This window comes from Elaeis guineensis, chromosome 8 (genome assembly GCF_000442705.2).
Source record: "Elaeis guineensis isolate ETL-2024a chromosome 8, EG11, whole genome shotgun sequence".
Lineage (NCBI taxonomy): Eukaryota > Viridiplantae > Streptophyta > Magnoliopsida > Arecales > Arecaceae > Elaeis > Elaeis guineensis.
Window position 1 is genome coordinate 122,614,135 of NC_026000.2, and position 17,992 is coordinate 122,632,126.

General features: G+C 34.6%; 1 protein-coding gene across 1 annotated transcript; it reads left to right on the plus strand.

Moving 5' to 3' along the window:
• The first annotated feature begins 235 nt into the window (after nucleotides 1-235).
• LOC105061422 (uncharacterized) lies at nucleotides 236-1,843 on the plus strand. Its single transcript, XM_029260786.2, is given in 3 exon segments — nucleotides 236-1,150; nucleotides 1,536-1,600; nucleotides 1,676-1,843. Coding segments are annotated over 3 exon segments (813 nt in total). The 5' UTR covers nucleotides 236-570.
• Nucleotides 1,844-17,992: the final 16,149 nt, after the last annotated feature.

Here is a 17,992-nt window from a genome sequence, read left to right on the forward strand (position 1 = left end):
CCACAAAACTAAGCGAAATATTTTCATTCAAACAAGCAAAAATTATGAACTAAGGGTTAAAATAATTTTTTAATTTAAAATTATCAATCAAGTTTGGATAATGATGAAGCTTTGTTTCGTTGGATTGTCCCAAGAAAAAAAAAAACCGACGGTAGAACGGCTCTAACCATAATTTCCCCCGAAAGGGAGTCCCACCGTCAGGCCTGACCCGACGGTCCCCGATGTGGTCAACCGTAATCGTTATTACCAGCGCACGTTCGTTATCCCGCTTCGTTGTCTTTCCCAACCTCATCACCTGCCCCACCAATGGACGGTCAGGATCGCGCCGATCTCGCACCCACGACAGAGAACCCCCTCCCAGAATGGCAGCGGCCACCGGAAAACCCTCTCCGCCGCCCACGCCGCCACCAAACCCTAACTCTAACCCCTTAAAAACCCCCTGCCGAACCTCCCCCACCCACTTCTACTCAAACAAAAAAAGGAAAAAGCCTCCCCCACCCACCCTCTCAAATCGTCTCGCGTCGAAGCCTCGAACAAACCTTCTTGTTCTCTCTCTGCGACCGCTTTCCAATGGGTCACGGCGCGTCGAAGCAGGAGCTGGGGATGGAGATGCGGCCGGGGATGAAGCTGGTCCAGCTGAAGATCGAGCAGGTGAAGCGGCGAGTGCGGATGAGGAAGTCGAGCATCGTCTCCACGGCGGAGCTCCTCGGCCCGGAGGAACGCGAGGGGACGGTCGACGACGACTCCGCCCACGGAGCCGTGGCGATGGCGCCGAAGGAGGAGAAGGAGGGCACCAGATCGCCTGAGACCATCGCCGTCGCCGTCGCCATCGCAGTCGCCGTCGCCGTAGCCGTCGCCGACGCCGGCGCAGAGGAGAAGGTGAAGGTGAAGGAACAGAAAAAGATAGATGAGGAGGACAATGTGGCGACGGAGGCGGCAGAGGAGGAGGAGGAGGAGAAGAGAGATTTAGGGTTCAGGGGGGCGGACAAGGACGAGGACGAGGACGAGGACGAGAAGGGAAGAGAGTTGGGGTGTTTGACGGCGTACGCGGACCTGCCGGAATCGCCGAGTTTTAGGTTTTATTGCAGGGATTTGGCGCGCGACTCGGAGGACGACGACTCCGTTAAACTTGGTGGCGGCACAAGGAAAGGTTAGTTAAATACATTTTTTCCAATAGCCGCCAAATTTAAATTGTGTGACATACCATATTGATCCTGCCATGTCATCCATCTCAAAGAAGATCACCACCATTTTTCTCGTGCATGCCATGTGTGACATCAAGCATCATTGGTCTAATTTTTGAGTAAAATAATGATATAGCAACTATTTACAATTATACATCTTTCTACATTGCAAATATGTGTATTAGAGAATGCAAACTCGATAGAGTTTATATATATATATATATATATATAATTTTTTTAATAATAAAATAATTTTATCAAATTATAATCAATATTCTGATGCCGGACTTTCTTCTCAATCTCAATAATCATGATTTTCGGCTAATATAATAATTTTTTTGATAAATATAGATCAACTCTAAAAATCAAGGAGAAGAAGAGTGGTTCATGAAAGTGACGATGACACTAACTCTGAGGTATTTTTTATGATAATTATATTAAATATTTATAAAAAAATTAATTAGCTATTGTGTTTCCGGTTGATAATATAGAATTTGGAGGTCAAACCACTGAAGAAGGAAAAAGGAAGGAAATTGAAAGCTTTAACGAAGGCGCCTAGCCGTATGTATAGCTGGCTCAACGTCCGAAATTGCTACAACAACCATTCTTCGACCATCGGCTAGGATAGCACCAGCCTTCTAGGCTGCTTTGTAAATTGATCATATACAACAGTTCCTTCTTTAGTTTCAAACACATCTATACTTACATTAAATATGGGTGTATATTTCTACTTATTTACACATGTATTTGTACTACTAATTGTCACAGTTGCTGCAAAAATGTTCTTGGAAACAGGATCGGTGGCTTGATCTAACTTCTATCAGTTCATATGGGCAAGTTGTTCAAGTAAATTCTTTCTTTTGTTTATCAGGATGTATCTTATCATTGTCTAGTATTGATTTAATTGATGGTAATATAAGTAGAAAAGGGATGCCATGGTGCAACAAACGTTACATTGATACCAGAACAAATCTAGAGAGAATGAAAGAACAAAGCGCACAAGATTGTGCCCCAATCACCCAACCAAAAAACACAAGAAATGAGATAAACTCAAACCCTCAGAAACTTGCAATCCAATGCAGTAAGAGAAGTAACAAGAGTGGCCAAGGCTGGTCCCATCCATTGTCCCAACCAATATCTTGCTCATTGAGAAAGAGAAACTCCAATGACGGAGTAATCTCATCATCCCCTTTAAAACTTTCCCTGCATCCCAAATTCTTCTATGGTGTAGCTTTCACGTTAGATTCAGACTCTTCTTTACGCTCTGGGACGTCCTCCCCCTTTTTCACTCCTTTATCTTCAAGAATACAAAAAACCGGTTGGTGTACAGAATCATGAGGCGTCTTAGGCTTGGATGGGCATGGGAGCTCTGTGAGTCCCATTCTGGTTAGAATCTGGACATGTATTTGGTTTCTTTGGGGCTGCTTTGGATGGGATTTTATGGAGAGGAGTAAAGTTTTCTTTTTCCTCTAGTATTGGACATTTGTACGGCAACAGGTTGCTATTCTCCATGGCTACTTTTTTGGGGTTCATGGCTCTGCATTTCTCCTCTTTTTTCTCTCCATATAATTGTTTTTCGCTGGCGAAAGGTGTGGAAAAGAGATCTTGATTTGAATTTAAATAGCACGATATGGATTTTTTGGACCGTTACACAAGGAGACTTCCAGCATAACAGCCCTCCAGCACAACAGTTGAATTTGGGAATGCATCTGTGTTAAATTACGGAACCTTTTCGAAGCATGAAAAATTCTTTATGTACCATGGATGGTGTAGAAAATCCGATATAGAGTGCACTATCTCATTCAATTGATCTACATAGTCACTATTTTTCAATACATATTTAATGCCTGCAGACCGATTTTTTTGTTTGAAAATTTTGTATGATTAAAATATCCTATCTTTTGGAAAAAAATTATGACATTTTATGACGTAATATAGCCTACGATGTCATAACATGGCTTAATATATCATAATATGAGATAGGTATTTTTATCCAATCATTTTTCAACGCGCATTTAATGCCTGTAAGTCAACTTTTTCATTTGAAAATTTTGAATGATGAAAATATCTCTATTTTTTAGAAAAAAATTATGACATCCTGTGCATATTATAGACACAAGATATCATAATATGGACATGGAATATCATAATTTTTTCAAAGGACAGGAGTACTTTCATCATACAAAATTTTTAAATAAAAAAGTCGACCTGCAGGTACTAAATACGCATTGAAAAGTGGTAACTACGTGACCCAATCGATGAGACGATACACTCCACATTAGATTTTCTACACCGCCCGCAGTGCACAAAGAATTTCACCTAAAAGCAATGAATATTGGGTTCGAGATACAATGATCAAAGCCCATATTGGTCCAAGCCCTGCTGACTTGCAATTAGAGTAAATCTTTTTGCACCGCATGTGGTGCAATAGAGATACACCGTCCAATAATATTGGTGCACGTAGTATATTTAGATGGGACAGATATTTAATATCGCTCAATTTTTTTTTTTAATTTTCAGTGATAAAAATATCTTTTTATCCATATAACAATGAAAGAATGATATTATTACTTTCTGATGCTTTGTATGATTTTCTATGAATATATATGATATCCTAAACGATATATATATCTTTTTATATATTTATGATATCTTAAACAATATATATGACATTCTGAACAATATATATGACTTTCTAAGGTATTATATGATTTTCTATGAATATATATGATAATCTAAACAATATATATGACTTTCTATGAATGTATATGACATCTTGAATAATATATATAACTTTCTAACGTCTTATACGACTTTCTATGAATATATATAACATCTTGAATAATATATATAATTTTTAATATCTTATATGATTTTCTGTGAATATATATGACATACTGAATAATATATATGACTTCCTAACACCTATATGACTTTCTGTGAATATATATGACATCCTGAACAATATATATAACTTTCTAATATTTTATATGATCAACAGAAAATCATATATAGCATTAGAAAGTAATATATATGGTTTAGGATGTTATATATATACACAGAAAGTCATATATATTATTTAGAATGTCATATATATTTACAGAAAGTCATATAAGATATTAGGAGGTCATATATTTTATTCAAGATATCATATATATTCACAAAAAGTCATATATATTATTCAAGATATCATAGATATTCACAGAAAGTCATATAAAGTATTAAAAAGTCATATATATTATTTGGGATGTCATATATATTCATAGAAAATCATATATACTGTTTAAGATGTCATATATATTTATAAAAAGTCATACAAGGTATCAAAAAGCCATATATATTATTCAAAAAATTATAAATATATAAAAAATCATATATATAGTTCAGAATATCGTATATATTTACAAAAAGTCATACAAGATATTAAGAAGCAATAATATTGTTGCTTCTTTGTTCTTCAGAGGAAAGGACATTTTAATCATCTGAAAATTGATTAAAAAAAAAAATTGAGTGGCATTAAATATCTGTCCCATCATTAAGTATGCTACGTGCTTCAAGTTAATTAGGTGGTGTGCTCCATATCAATTTTATTACACTGCATGTGGTATACAAAGACTTTCTCTTGCAATTAATCCAACTTGTTTGCCTGTCCCCTTGTGGAACTATGGTGGACCAACTCTCATTTTAGCCCAAACAAATCTTAAATCTATTCTAATGAAGTAGTTATGAGCCAATATTCAATGTGTTTCATTGAAATTAACATAAGAAGGAATGCCATTGTATTACAAATTAAATGTTTACAAAATCCTATGAAGTACCAGTATGTCTCCAACATGATTTCTCTATGGTTGTGCCTTATCTACTCCTTGTCTTCCCTGGCCATTATATTTAGGTGATGGGAATTAAGAGGTAGGAATAGGTATTAAATTCCCATCCAGTCTATTTCCATGTTTAATACTTATTTGGATATGGCAATGCCCATTCTCATAGATATTCGATTCCCATAAAATGGGATAGAACCATATCCAAAGCATGGCCTAGACATCCTTTTCCTTAGTTCTACACATGCACCTAAATAACAATAGAAAGATTTTTTAATTATATGATCAACATAAATTATTTATAAAAAGTATATTATTATAATTTATTATCTATTAGATAATAAAATACATATTGTTTATTCATAGTATTTAGTATATTGATATTATGCTATTATTGTATTATGAATATATTTCTTTTATATAATTCATTATATAATAATATATTATATTCCATAATATATTATTAATGATATTACTATCATATCAGAATATATTCAATATTATATATTATTTTTATTCAGTTATACACCTATAACTTTATATTATTAGAACTACTATATTCTTAAATAGATTTTATAATACTATGATATTGTATTTATATTGTTTGATTATTTGTTATATATCTGATATTTGCCTTAAACTTAGTCATGCTCATGGTAATAATATAAATATCATTATTAATACCAACAGCACAATATTATCTAAGGTTGTATTAATTTAGTCATTTTAATTATATAATATTATAATATAATATTAATTATTTCATAAAAATAATATAAATATTATTATATTAATAATATATTTTAAAATTTGAAATATATATGTTTTAGGTCAAGGGATCAAAACAAATGAAAGCCATAAGATCTTTGCTAGCTAGGGTTTGGTCATAACAATTAAACTGAATATGGGAGCAAAAGCTGAAAGAATAAGACTTGGCCATGACTAACGAAGCCATATGCAAGCATAGACCAAAGGATACTAGATTTATTTTGAAAAGGATTTGGCTTGCATTTATGACATATATGAAGCATGTGGAATTGTCAGGGAGAATTTCCAAAACTGCTAAACACCATGACAATATGATCAGTTACAAAAGTTGGCAATTACTTATATAGTTGTTATGTATATAAATAAGTGGATATACTCTGAGTAGAAAAACCTTCAATGCATCAATGAATGTAATTTATCTTTAATTATCTTTATCTTTACATTTTCTCGCACATAGTTTATCAGGAGGACTTTATGTGGTAATAGTGGATTGCTTCAATCATAACCCCAGCTATACCCTATTCCAATCTATCTATCTTTTTCGAACAAATGGTGATGACAACAAAAATTCTTAAAAGTCAAGGTATTTGGACTCATGCTATTCTCATCATCATTCTTCGGTAATCCTATTTTCAAATGACCTAATGCCAGTTGTTATAGGATAAGTGTTTATTTAATCTAAACATCCATGTGGCATCCCAATATGCCACACACCAAGGCCAGCCTTCTCGAGTCCTTTTCTTGGATATACATATAAGTGAGCAGCAGTTCAGCTACATAGCAAAGCATATATCTCATGCCCTTACATGGTGACTCTATTGAACTAAATATATGTGACACTCCTGAGTGCCCAGAAGCAACCCGACACCTCAGGTTAACTATGATGCTCATGTCATCCTCCATGCTATAATATAGACTCTTTTAAAGAGTGCTCCGTAGCTCAGCACCTTCATACCAACTATATGTCTTTGCTCTCAAGCCAAGTATTGCTCATTCAAGGTGCCCTGACTCTCGAAGTACTTTAATGCTATGATATAACCACTATGCAATTGATCTTCAAGCCACCATGCTATCCTTCAAGAATATATACACAAATCAACCCATATGACATAACCATGTAGCACCACTACTGTACATGAGGCTCAGACAAATCCATCTCTAATATCTCTCGACAAGTTGTCGAGCCGATCCGCCCTATAGCCCCTCACAGTTATGGTTAATTATGCATGTCTAAGCCTTCCCAGATTTTTCTATCTAAGCTCACCCACAAGCTCTTATGCCACGATCTCAGTCTTGCATTTTTAATATGCCTTTCCATCAATGACAACATGACTTGGTCATACATTATTGTGCACCATCATGGTCCTAAAGGTCCATGGCCATTCCACCCAATATTCCATGACCAGGGCCTACTTTTGCATTGCCATGATATCAGCACCCATTTGTCCATCAAGTAAATATATCCGATCGACTAATCCTTGCATCCAGTTGTCATCTCATTAATACAATCTTTTTGGTTGTGCTTAATCCTTGGCCCCAGCACCAAGGCATATACTCTGACTGATATTCCATAACCCACACTGGTTCTCTATGGTTGACTAGCTCTCATGGATCCCTGCAAGATATTATCTTGCAATGCTTATGAGACTTGCTTGTCAAGATAGACCAAACCCTTATCCAACTAGTTCACTATCATCTCTTTGCTCCATTATAGAGATCAAGAACACAAAGAAGCTTGGATAATTTCTTAACGATCAACCTCTCAAAAATTCCCTTTCCGCACAATATGGCGAGCTTGTCCAACCAACATTGTTTAGAATGCCTCAAAAAAAAATCATTCGAGCAAGGCACCACCTTACCTCGTAATTGTGCCATGGCAGACCCATGTCCTACAAATCTAGGGGAGTCGGGAATACAACCAAAGCTTCACGATCCTCCTCAAATTAAAAGAATCTTAAAGCATGCACATATGTCTTGGTGATCCAACGCCATGTCAAATATCATGCTTCCCGAGCATCTTGATGTAATGCCATGGCTATGCCGCACCTTCGCTAACTATTACTCTCCTCGATACCCCAATGAGGCATCCACCCAAACTCTACCTTAGGGTTTTCAAAATATTAAGGAGCATTACAAATTTTGGCCCATACCAAACCCTCCATGGCACCATGCCATGCTTATGCCAGCAACCCCTGCGACACTTCTGTGGCTAAGTTCGTAGCACAGTGGTACACTCATATATCTATGACAAACTTGTTATTAGCTTATAATCCAAACAAATTTTCTAACATACTCAGTGAGACTTTATTGTACAACTCTATCATACCTTTGTATCCGGATATTAAAGAAACCATTACAAGTAAAGTGGTCACCATGCTAAATGAAGCAATACTTGGAATATTCATTTTCAGTGGTGGAAAAGGTTGAAATATTTTTTTTTTCATTATTAAGAGTTAGTATTATGCACTACAATATGATCCAGTGCATACTATAGCTAAATCGATCGATATTACTCTTTTGTTGGATCAATCGGCTTATCGATTTTCATAACATAAAAATATTGTGATCCTCAACTATGGCATTCATTTTCTGACCTATCTAAAGGACAAGACTAAAGATAGCTCCATAAACTCTTCGAGATCTATAGACCAAGCTAATCAAAAAGAGATCCTACAACTGAATGTAGAATTAAGATAGATCGAATAGGTATTCACCAATGATTTGGTTGGCATTAGGCCAGAAATTGAACCTAAGGGAAGTCATGGCCATCTTGATCTGCAGATGGTTGTTGAAAGAAAAGTTAAAAAATTACATCAATATAATTTTTAACCATTAAAATTGGTCATCCCTTAGCAGTAATGGTTGGAGGACAACCACCCTATTGAGTACCACTATCTCTTCTTCATTAGTAGCCATACACACCCAATCTATAAATTGGGGAGCAATCGATTAACATCAACTCGCCTATATTCCTTTGAGAATTAAAGGATTTTATTAAGCACATTTCCCTCCAAATCAGTCACATCAGCCATACTGACAAGTTAGAGGGTGGGCAAAATAATGGGTCTTAACTCAACCAGATCCTCCATGGTTGCTACATGCTACTTTAGTTTGAGTCTATTTATTCTTCATGTCCTATCCACGTACACCAAAGTACTTGTTAGTTGACAAAAATGATGAAAAGTCAAATGATTAGTTGACAAAAATGATGAAAAGTCCAATGACAAGGGATAGATAGATGTTCGAGTATGCCACCGGTATCAAGATAGCCAAAAAAAGGATAATCAAAGGGAAGATACAATAGTAGTATGGGTCTAGATATCTTGAGCTTCAAAGATTTTCACTATCATCATCTCACCATTCAAAGAAGATGGGTTAGGATAGGTTATAGTCTTAGATATGGTAGGTGAAATCTAAGTTAACACTACCTCTAAGATAGAATCCTACTGAAAAATAAAGTTAAGATAAAATAGAATTCATTGATATGTTGGATGTCAAAAGGCTCTTCACAAATAATATAATTCAACTTATTTATGCTAAAAGATAGTAACTATCCACTTTCATGGCTGCTTCCCATGTTTAGCTTCCACTCCTTATGATTTTGATAATTGATGCTAGCTATCCTCCTAATACTACATATCTATCAAAAAGTCAATGTACCATCGATCAGGCCAATCATCATACTTTATCTATCCTAACTTGTTTGTTAATCTCCATTAAGCCTATCTTATCATGGCTTGTATTAGTCATCTTTCTTTAAGCGGCCTATAGCACGATCTTCTATATTTGGAGGTGCCTTTAAGATTGATTCAATTTGCTCTCCATATGAAATACTCACCTCAATTTATTCTTTTTATCAGCTACCTGAGTGGCCATGTAGCTTTAAGCTTTGGCTTAAAGTCTAGGATCCCCATCTGATTCCACTTCCACTTCAGAGCTATCACATATATGGTGATCCTTAAGAGTTAGTATGTGGTGCAAATAGATTCTTACTACTAAATTTTTATGGTCTATATATCTTGCTTAAGTTCATCTTTTCTAGCAAGTGAACCTATCAACCTCTTTGGTGAAGAAAATGATTGGTGGATGTATAATATCTTGGTTGTATTGGCTTCTAGTCAACCAAGTTAGATGACTACCAAGTCTAAATCCATGCTGATGGATAAGGTGCTAGATACATCTCATCACCCTCTTAATCATCAACCAATGGAATGCAGGAGGCATTATTTATATGATATCCAAACCAATGGTTGTGATCCATTAAAAGGCCAATACACTAATAATGCAAGTTCAAACACCAAACAACAAGGATACTGATCAACAAATCAAAGGTACAGGCCAAGTATTTAGTATATAGACTGAGATGAGTGAGAGCTATAGGCCTAAGGTGAGATTGTTAATAGAGCGGAGTCAATTGATAGTGGTCCATTGCAATTATAGTATGGGGGGGATAGGCGCACTACTAAAAAAAGTGAAAAAAAAGTGGTAGCGCTATCTACCATGCATTTATTTACATCACATCTCAACAGCTTAGGTGCTGATAGCTATGAGCAAGCACTATTGAGACAAAGTTAAGGATTCATAACAAATGAATGTAGTAGCATAACCCTTGCTAGATTTAAAAGAATTCAGCCTTAATAATCTAACTAAGCATGGAAGCATAGGCCGAAGGAACCAAACAACCATGACCAACCAAGGCATATATAAATATAGACCAAAGAATGTTGGTTTTATCATGAGATGGATGTAACCTGCGGTTATAACATATATGAATCATGTGAAACTATGGGGGCAAACTTTCAAAACCATTAACGTTCATGATAACATTGTCAGTTACAGAAGTCAATAGTTATTTTATAGTTGTTATTATGAATATAAATAAATGGATGTACTCCAAAGAAGGGGATCTTTGGCCACATCAATAATTTTAATTTTTCTTTAATTATCTTTACTTTTCCATAGTTTACCAGTTGGACTTCTACCATTAGGAGCAATAGCAATAGTAGATTACATTAATTGTAGCTTTAGCTATACACTATCCTACCGTATCCATCTTTTTTTGAATAGACAATATAATAGCAGCAAAAATTCTTAAAGATCAAGGTAACTGATTCCATGCTACTTTCAACATTATCCTTCGATCATCTTATTATTAGCTAATCTAATGCTGATGGCATGCCCATGCATCTACCACAGCCTTGGTACTAGATTGTGATCCAAACAAGTTTTTTAGCATGCTCTATAGGACATTACTGAATAGGTACCATCATGCCATTGTGCTTGAAGATTAAAGAAGTAGTTTGAGTAAAGTGGCCATCGGACTAAAGCCACTTATAGAGCAATACATGTCATCTTTATTTTTGATGGTAGAATGGATCAAAAGATTTGTTTCTATTATTAAGAGCCAATATTATACACCACAATATATTCCGGTGCATATTGTATTGAAATCAACCGATCCCACACTTTTTTTGTAGAATAAAGCCTAATGGCTTCATAACTAGTAATAGTTCATATTACAAGCCTTACACCTAATGCTACAAAATAGCAAATAAGCATCACCAAGTTCTAAAGGAGGAAAAAATATTGCATAAAAATTGAACAAAAAACTAAGAAGATCATCCTTTATACACCATTGAGACCATAGGGGATATAGAGCAATACAGTAAGTATATTTATTGACATATGTTTGAATATAGTTAGAGACAAAATAGATGATAGTGGGCTAGAACCAGATAGTTAGCTGAGAAATTGATAGAAGCCAATAACAACCTGAAGCAGTGATTGGTGGTGAAGGCCTTTGACTGAAAATATAGCACATAGCTTGTATGCAAAGAGGAGACTATACGGATTACATGGTTCAACTAGACACATTCACCATCATTCCCAATCTACTGGTCCTGCTATAGCACTATATAAAGTCCCATGAGCACATTTGTAGAAACATAGATAGTTCTTTCAATTTAGCATCAGAAAAAAAAAAAGGCAAACACTAATACCCTGCTTCATTGTGCTAACTTCACCTGTCCAACATCTACCCCGCTACAGTAATGCCCCATTGACAATCTCTAAAGAAAGAAAACAAAGAACCAAATGAATAATGACATCAAATAGATTTTGAAAACTTCATGAAAAGCTCCTGCCTTCTGAAAGACCCTGGTCATAGAATATGATAATTAAGTTATTAACATATCAGTGACCATTGATAAGTTCCAGATCATAGTAGGCAAAGGATTATTGCATAGATAGTTGAAGCAATCCATTGTTGAAAGGAAGAAGCACTCAAACTTGCCAAAGTGCCAAACACCCCACAGCCCAAACAGGGATATCATACAAGAAATGTAATTGCTTACTAGCCTATTAGCAATTTTCAAAGCAATCCATATTTGAACTAATAAATTATAGTAGAAAAAATCATGACAAGTGCAGTTATCCTCACATAATGTGGGGAAAGAAGATTAGCTTAGGCCCATATAGTTAAAAACCTGTAGCAATCTTTGAAACACCAGTATTCAAATTCTGGATAAGATAATCACATAACAAGCACTGACCCCATCTTCATACGTAAAAAACTTAATGTTAAGCCACATCAAGCCCTCATAAAATGCAATTATCAAGAAGTAAAGATTGATTCTAGTTTGTATCAACCTCTGTATCCAGTGGAACTGGAAAGCTAAGCTAGATGAGAACTAGTGAAATCCAAGACCCATGATCCCAAAGTGTCATCTGGACAAGAATACTATAATGTATGAAACTAAAATTGTTGATACACAAGTGGATACAAGATAAGGCACAAATTGCTAGAAGAATAGTTGTGATTATGATAAATCCTAAAATGAATCCATACACAAGTAGAAAGTAGGTGATTCTTCCAACAAACCTTAAAATCTTTTAGAGAAATTACCCAAATATAGCAAGAAGTTGAAGCTATAAGTAATAATATAGATCAGAAGTATGAAAGAAGCACTTATAGAACTATCAGGATACTAATGAACAATCCAAAAAAACTACAACATAACAGACAAACATGCATAGCCTACTAAAGTAAGTAGACGTAGTTATATCTTCCTCATGGCACCATATATCTAAGAAAAATAATAAAATATCCATCAGCTTTAAGAATAGCACCAAAATCCATATCAGAATATCATCAGGCTACCAGAGAAAGTCCTCAGACAATGCCCATATAGCTACATAATCAGCTGCCTTATTCACCTTATGAGAAGCATATAAAATATAACAAAGCTTAGATTCATATTTCCAAAGTAGCAAATCCTTTAATATTGGATTATATTACAATTTATGTGAAAGAGTGGATGATAATCAAAAAATAATAGTTCTAGAGTCACCCTCTAACCAGATTCTCTATGCACCCAACACATGTTTAACAACCTGAAAGGCTAACCAAGGTGCAATGACATGTATCATTTGATCAATTTCACTTCGAATGACATGCCTTGCCATAGCCCGGCCAAACTCAACCAAAGCATCAAAATTTACTTTTAATACTCCAATAGGGGCGGGGCTAACCACCATACATTTTGAAAAATTTTTGAAACCAGCTCCTACTGACGCATACTGCTCCAGTACCATAACGAAGTATCAAAATAATTTTGTAGCTGATTACTAACTGAATCTATGGCAAAATAGAATGATGTGCATATCAATTGCCAAGGGAGCTTACGCTCTTGTTAAAATAAGCACTCATTGCGTGCCGACCATATCAGCCAAGCAGAATAAGCAACAAGACTTTTGTAACCTTGCTATATCCTAGCATCCAAAACATATGCAAAAAAATACTAGCGAAGATAAAAAATAAAAATCTATGCGGCTTATCATGCTTAGCACCTCCCAATATGCCCTGACATATGAGCACTGGACCACAGCATGAGCACAGTCCTCTTCAACACCCTGACATTGATCACAACAACTAACAGTAAAAGGGATGATGCCCCTACGAAATAGCACTATTTTATAGGATAGTTTTGTTAGATTTTATGTATTTTGTATGCAGATTACAAAATAATTTTTAAAAATAAGTAGCCGAATACTGGATTAAATCAGATTTAATCCTACGCATGCATAGACTAAATCAAATACCTATGGATCTAGTTCATATGATAATAAATAAGATTAAGAGTATCTAATTTTAAAAAATAAAATAATTTTATGATCAAATCATATACCTGAATCGCTGAACTCCTTCAGATCTGGATCTGAGGATGTCTCAGATTTTGGTATAGACATGCATGCGTCCGATCTCTACGAATATCCACATAAGGCTTGATCTGATCGGAGGTTCTTTGATCTCTCCAAGATACTAGCTTCCTTATAGAGATCGTTTCTTTGATGGTTGATTAGGATCTTCTTTAATCTCTAAGATACTCTCAAAGAAGAAGAAGACTAAGAGGAAGAAGATGAGGAAGAAGAAACTATGAGAATCCTTTCTCTTTTTCCTTCTCTTTTCTCTCTAAAATACCCCACACCCAAGAGGAGACCCATGCCCAAGCTCACACCCCAAGGATGCTTTCAGATTATTTTTCACATCCCAAAGCCCCTCTTTTTATAAGTGGCGTCCAAGAGTTATATGGAATTTAGGTTTTGACAAGGTCAATCACCTTATCAAACTAAGACTCCAATTTCAATTTAAATTTAAACTGATTTAAATTTAAATCAAACCAGACCTGTTCCTAATCCAAAAGGGGATAAGAGAGAGCATGTGAGAGCTTATGGCATGATCCATTATTGGTACAAAAACCAAGAAGGCATCTCCTTTCTAGGCGTGAACATGGGTGGCATAAGGAGATAGAATCCCAGTCCAACTAGGATTCTTTTAAGAGTCGATTTAAATCTGATTTAAATATATTTTAATCCTAACTAATTTAAGATTAGATAGCACTTAAATTAAATTAATTCTTAATCTAATTAGAAACTCAATTAAATTTAAATTAAATCTTAATCTAATTAGAAAATTAATTAAATCAAATTCTAGTCAAACTAGAAATTGATCTCTTTATGTAATTAGGTTATCTTTTAATCCAATTAGGCTTGATCTAATCAAATCCAAATCAAATCAAAGTGAAATTAATTCAATTAGATATAATTTGAACCCTATAGGTCAATCAGATTGAGCCATACAATAATCCAATTGCTGATTGATCCTCCTATAATTCACTAATACTTAGCGAATTAGTTAATTACAACTTTTGCATTATCAATCATATTGATAATTATTTTCTATTATGATTTATAATCATAACTCAACCATTAAATCAGTCAAGAATCTCTTTTATGTGTGACCTTATAGATTCTGTTCTATCTGATAGTGAGACATATCATGATCTCTATCATAGTATCATCGAAACACCTTTCAATGGGCTAAAATAATTCTAACTCATATCCAACAAAGATTATCGATCCAGAATGATTCTAGTGAGTTCTCACAATTCACTAATGATGCCTAATAGCATGTGATGGCAATCCAGCAGAGTAAAAAATAGAATCCCTAGGTATAGTTACTGTGTAATTCAGTTTCTCTATCGTGAGTCCTGACAAGACGAAGGTCATGAAAACTCGTCAAACCCCAACATCTGTCATATGAAAGATTAGATTAGCTCAAGTCCAAATGTGATACTCATGAAATTTTTTTTTCATCAATCACCTTGCTATAGCCATAGATTTATGGACTTGACTTCTCAAATCTCATAGAACTACTCTTTATCTACTAAGATCAATGGATCCTATATAAGTGCATATCCTACTCCTACAATGAATCTATTGTAGCTAACATATACTACAAGAAAGTAAATGGCTAGAAAATCATATTTATGTGTAGTCAAACTACAGCAATTTCACTGTAAGCAATTGAGGTACCGTAGGTCAAGGAACCACTCACACCACTACAGTATCGAAAAGATCATTAACAAGTGAGTAGACATCCATGTGATTTCTCATATGGTCACACTCAATACTAATGTTCTCTAACAACCACCTACACTCTTGCTCAGTGTCTCTAAAATATAGACTCGAGACTCATCTACCTCGAAGGAAGTGATCCATGCACCGATCTAATTAGATCAATCATCGTTTCCATAATGATCCATCGATCGAGAGCAATTAGAAATTAATTATATATATCTCAAATCTAAACTCTTTAGAATATGTATCTTTAAGTTATTAATTTTTTAGATGATTCTCGGACACATAACATAAGAATAGATAAAAAATTATCTACTTTATTGATAAATCAATTGTTTAAGTATAAAAATATATCTTAAAATTATTACAATATATCTATCATATTGACTTTTAGGGTATACATCAAATAATCTCCAACTTGACCTAAAGCTAATTAGCCACTAACTTTAGTCCCATCTTCTTAAGGTGGACTTCAGTCTTCGATTGGCTCAACTGCTTCATCAGTGGATCTACCACATTATTCGCAGTATCTACTCTTCATACCTCGACGTATTGTTGGTGAACGTAAGCGATTTCATGTATGTATTTCGAAATTCTTTTGAATAAATTAAAGGGGAAGATAAGTAGATTAATCAAATTAATCTAACATGAATGTGATCTAATCATTAAATCAATCTACTTTAGGATCTATGATATGATATGTTACATATAAAATCTAAAATAATCACATGATAAAATCTACATGCATAGATGTAAGCAGTAGATCACATCTACTTCTAATTTGAGTTCAGAATTCGATACCTGAGTACAGATCGATAATCATCGCCACTGAGAGACATAGTAGAGAGAGTCTTTGCTAGTTGCTTGCAGCCACACATGTATTCGACCTCTATGAAAAGTTCACTCGAAGCTCTAATCTGATCGATCTTCTCGGGAGTGCTAGCTCGCGCGAAGACCTTCTTCTTGACTGATCTGAATTTTTTTTTCAAATCTTTAAAACTTTTTCAAAAATTGAAGATGAATTTTTGGAGGAGATGAAGAGGTGAAAGAAAGATGGAGAGAAAAATATTTTTTCTCATATTTTTCTCTCTTCCCAAATCTTGAGGACCAAAATCCTAAAAATCAGCTTTTGCGCTAACCCAAAGAGAGAGGACTCTTCTCTTTTTCACGCCATGAAACCATGCCCCAAAATCTCCTCACATAGAGAACTCTTTCTCTACTATCTTACACATACAAAAGAAACCACAAAAGCTCCTTTTATAGGCATATAAGGAGGTGGGGTGAAGAGTCCAAGAGATCATGGACTCTTAATGTATTGTCCCTCCTACTCAAAAATTCATGCCAAAACATACTAAAAAAATATGGGACACCTATTTTCATATTTTTTTATAGTAAATCAGTTCACCAACTGATTTTTCATAAAAAATCTTCTCAAAATATCGCACATATAAGGAGAAAAAAATAATTTGGTGGCAAGGTCTTAGAGATAATGTCAAACATTATCTATATAGTATTCTATTTCAAATCAGATTTGAACATACCATTTAAAACTTGATCCTACCCAAATTTGGATGTGAGATAGAGGAGGAAAAAGACTCTTTGGCATGAAAAAGTCTCATGCAAAAATATTTGTGCATAAGGATATATAGTGTCAAAGTGGGGGGCACGTGGGAGAAGAGTCCTATTCCAATAAGGACTTTTAATTTCTTTATTTGAATCCAAACTAAATCACATCTGGTTTAGCCCAAATAAAATATATAAAATCTAATCTAATTAAATTCATAAATCTTTAATCAAATCTCAATCAAATTAAAAATTGATTGAACCAAAATCCTGATCAAATCAGGAATAATTCTTCCTTAGCGATTAGGTCATCTCATAACCTAATCGGGTCAAACCTCATTGAATCCAATTCAATTAGATTTTATTAAATCTTCTTTGTTCAATCAAATTGAGCTAATTAGCAATCTAATTACTAATTAATTTTTATTAATTTACTAATACTTGATGAATTAAATTATTATAACTTTTGCATAAGGTTAACCATCAATCGAATTGATGATTAAGCCCTTGAATGATTCTCAATCGTTGATCTACCACATAATCAGTTGAAATTTTTTTTGAGTGTGACTCTATAGGTTCGAACCTAAACCAATAGTGTAGAAATAATTTTTTGAACTAATCAATGTAACCATCTAACAATAGTGACCCGATGTTCGGATAGGTCGAATGAAGACGAAGCAACATTCAAGAACCTATTAACATATGGTTACCATATAATTCATCTCTTTGATCCTAATG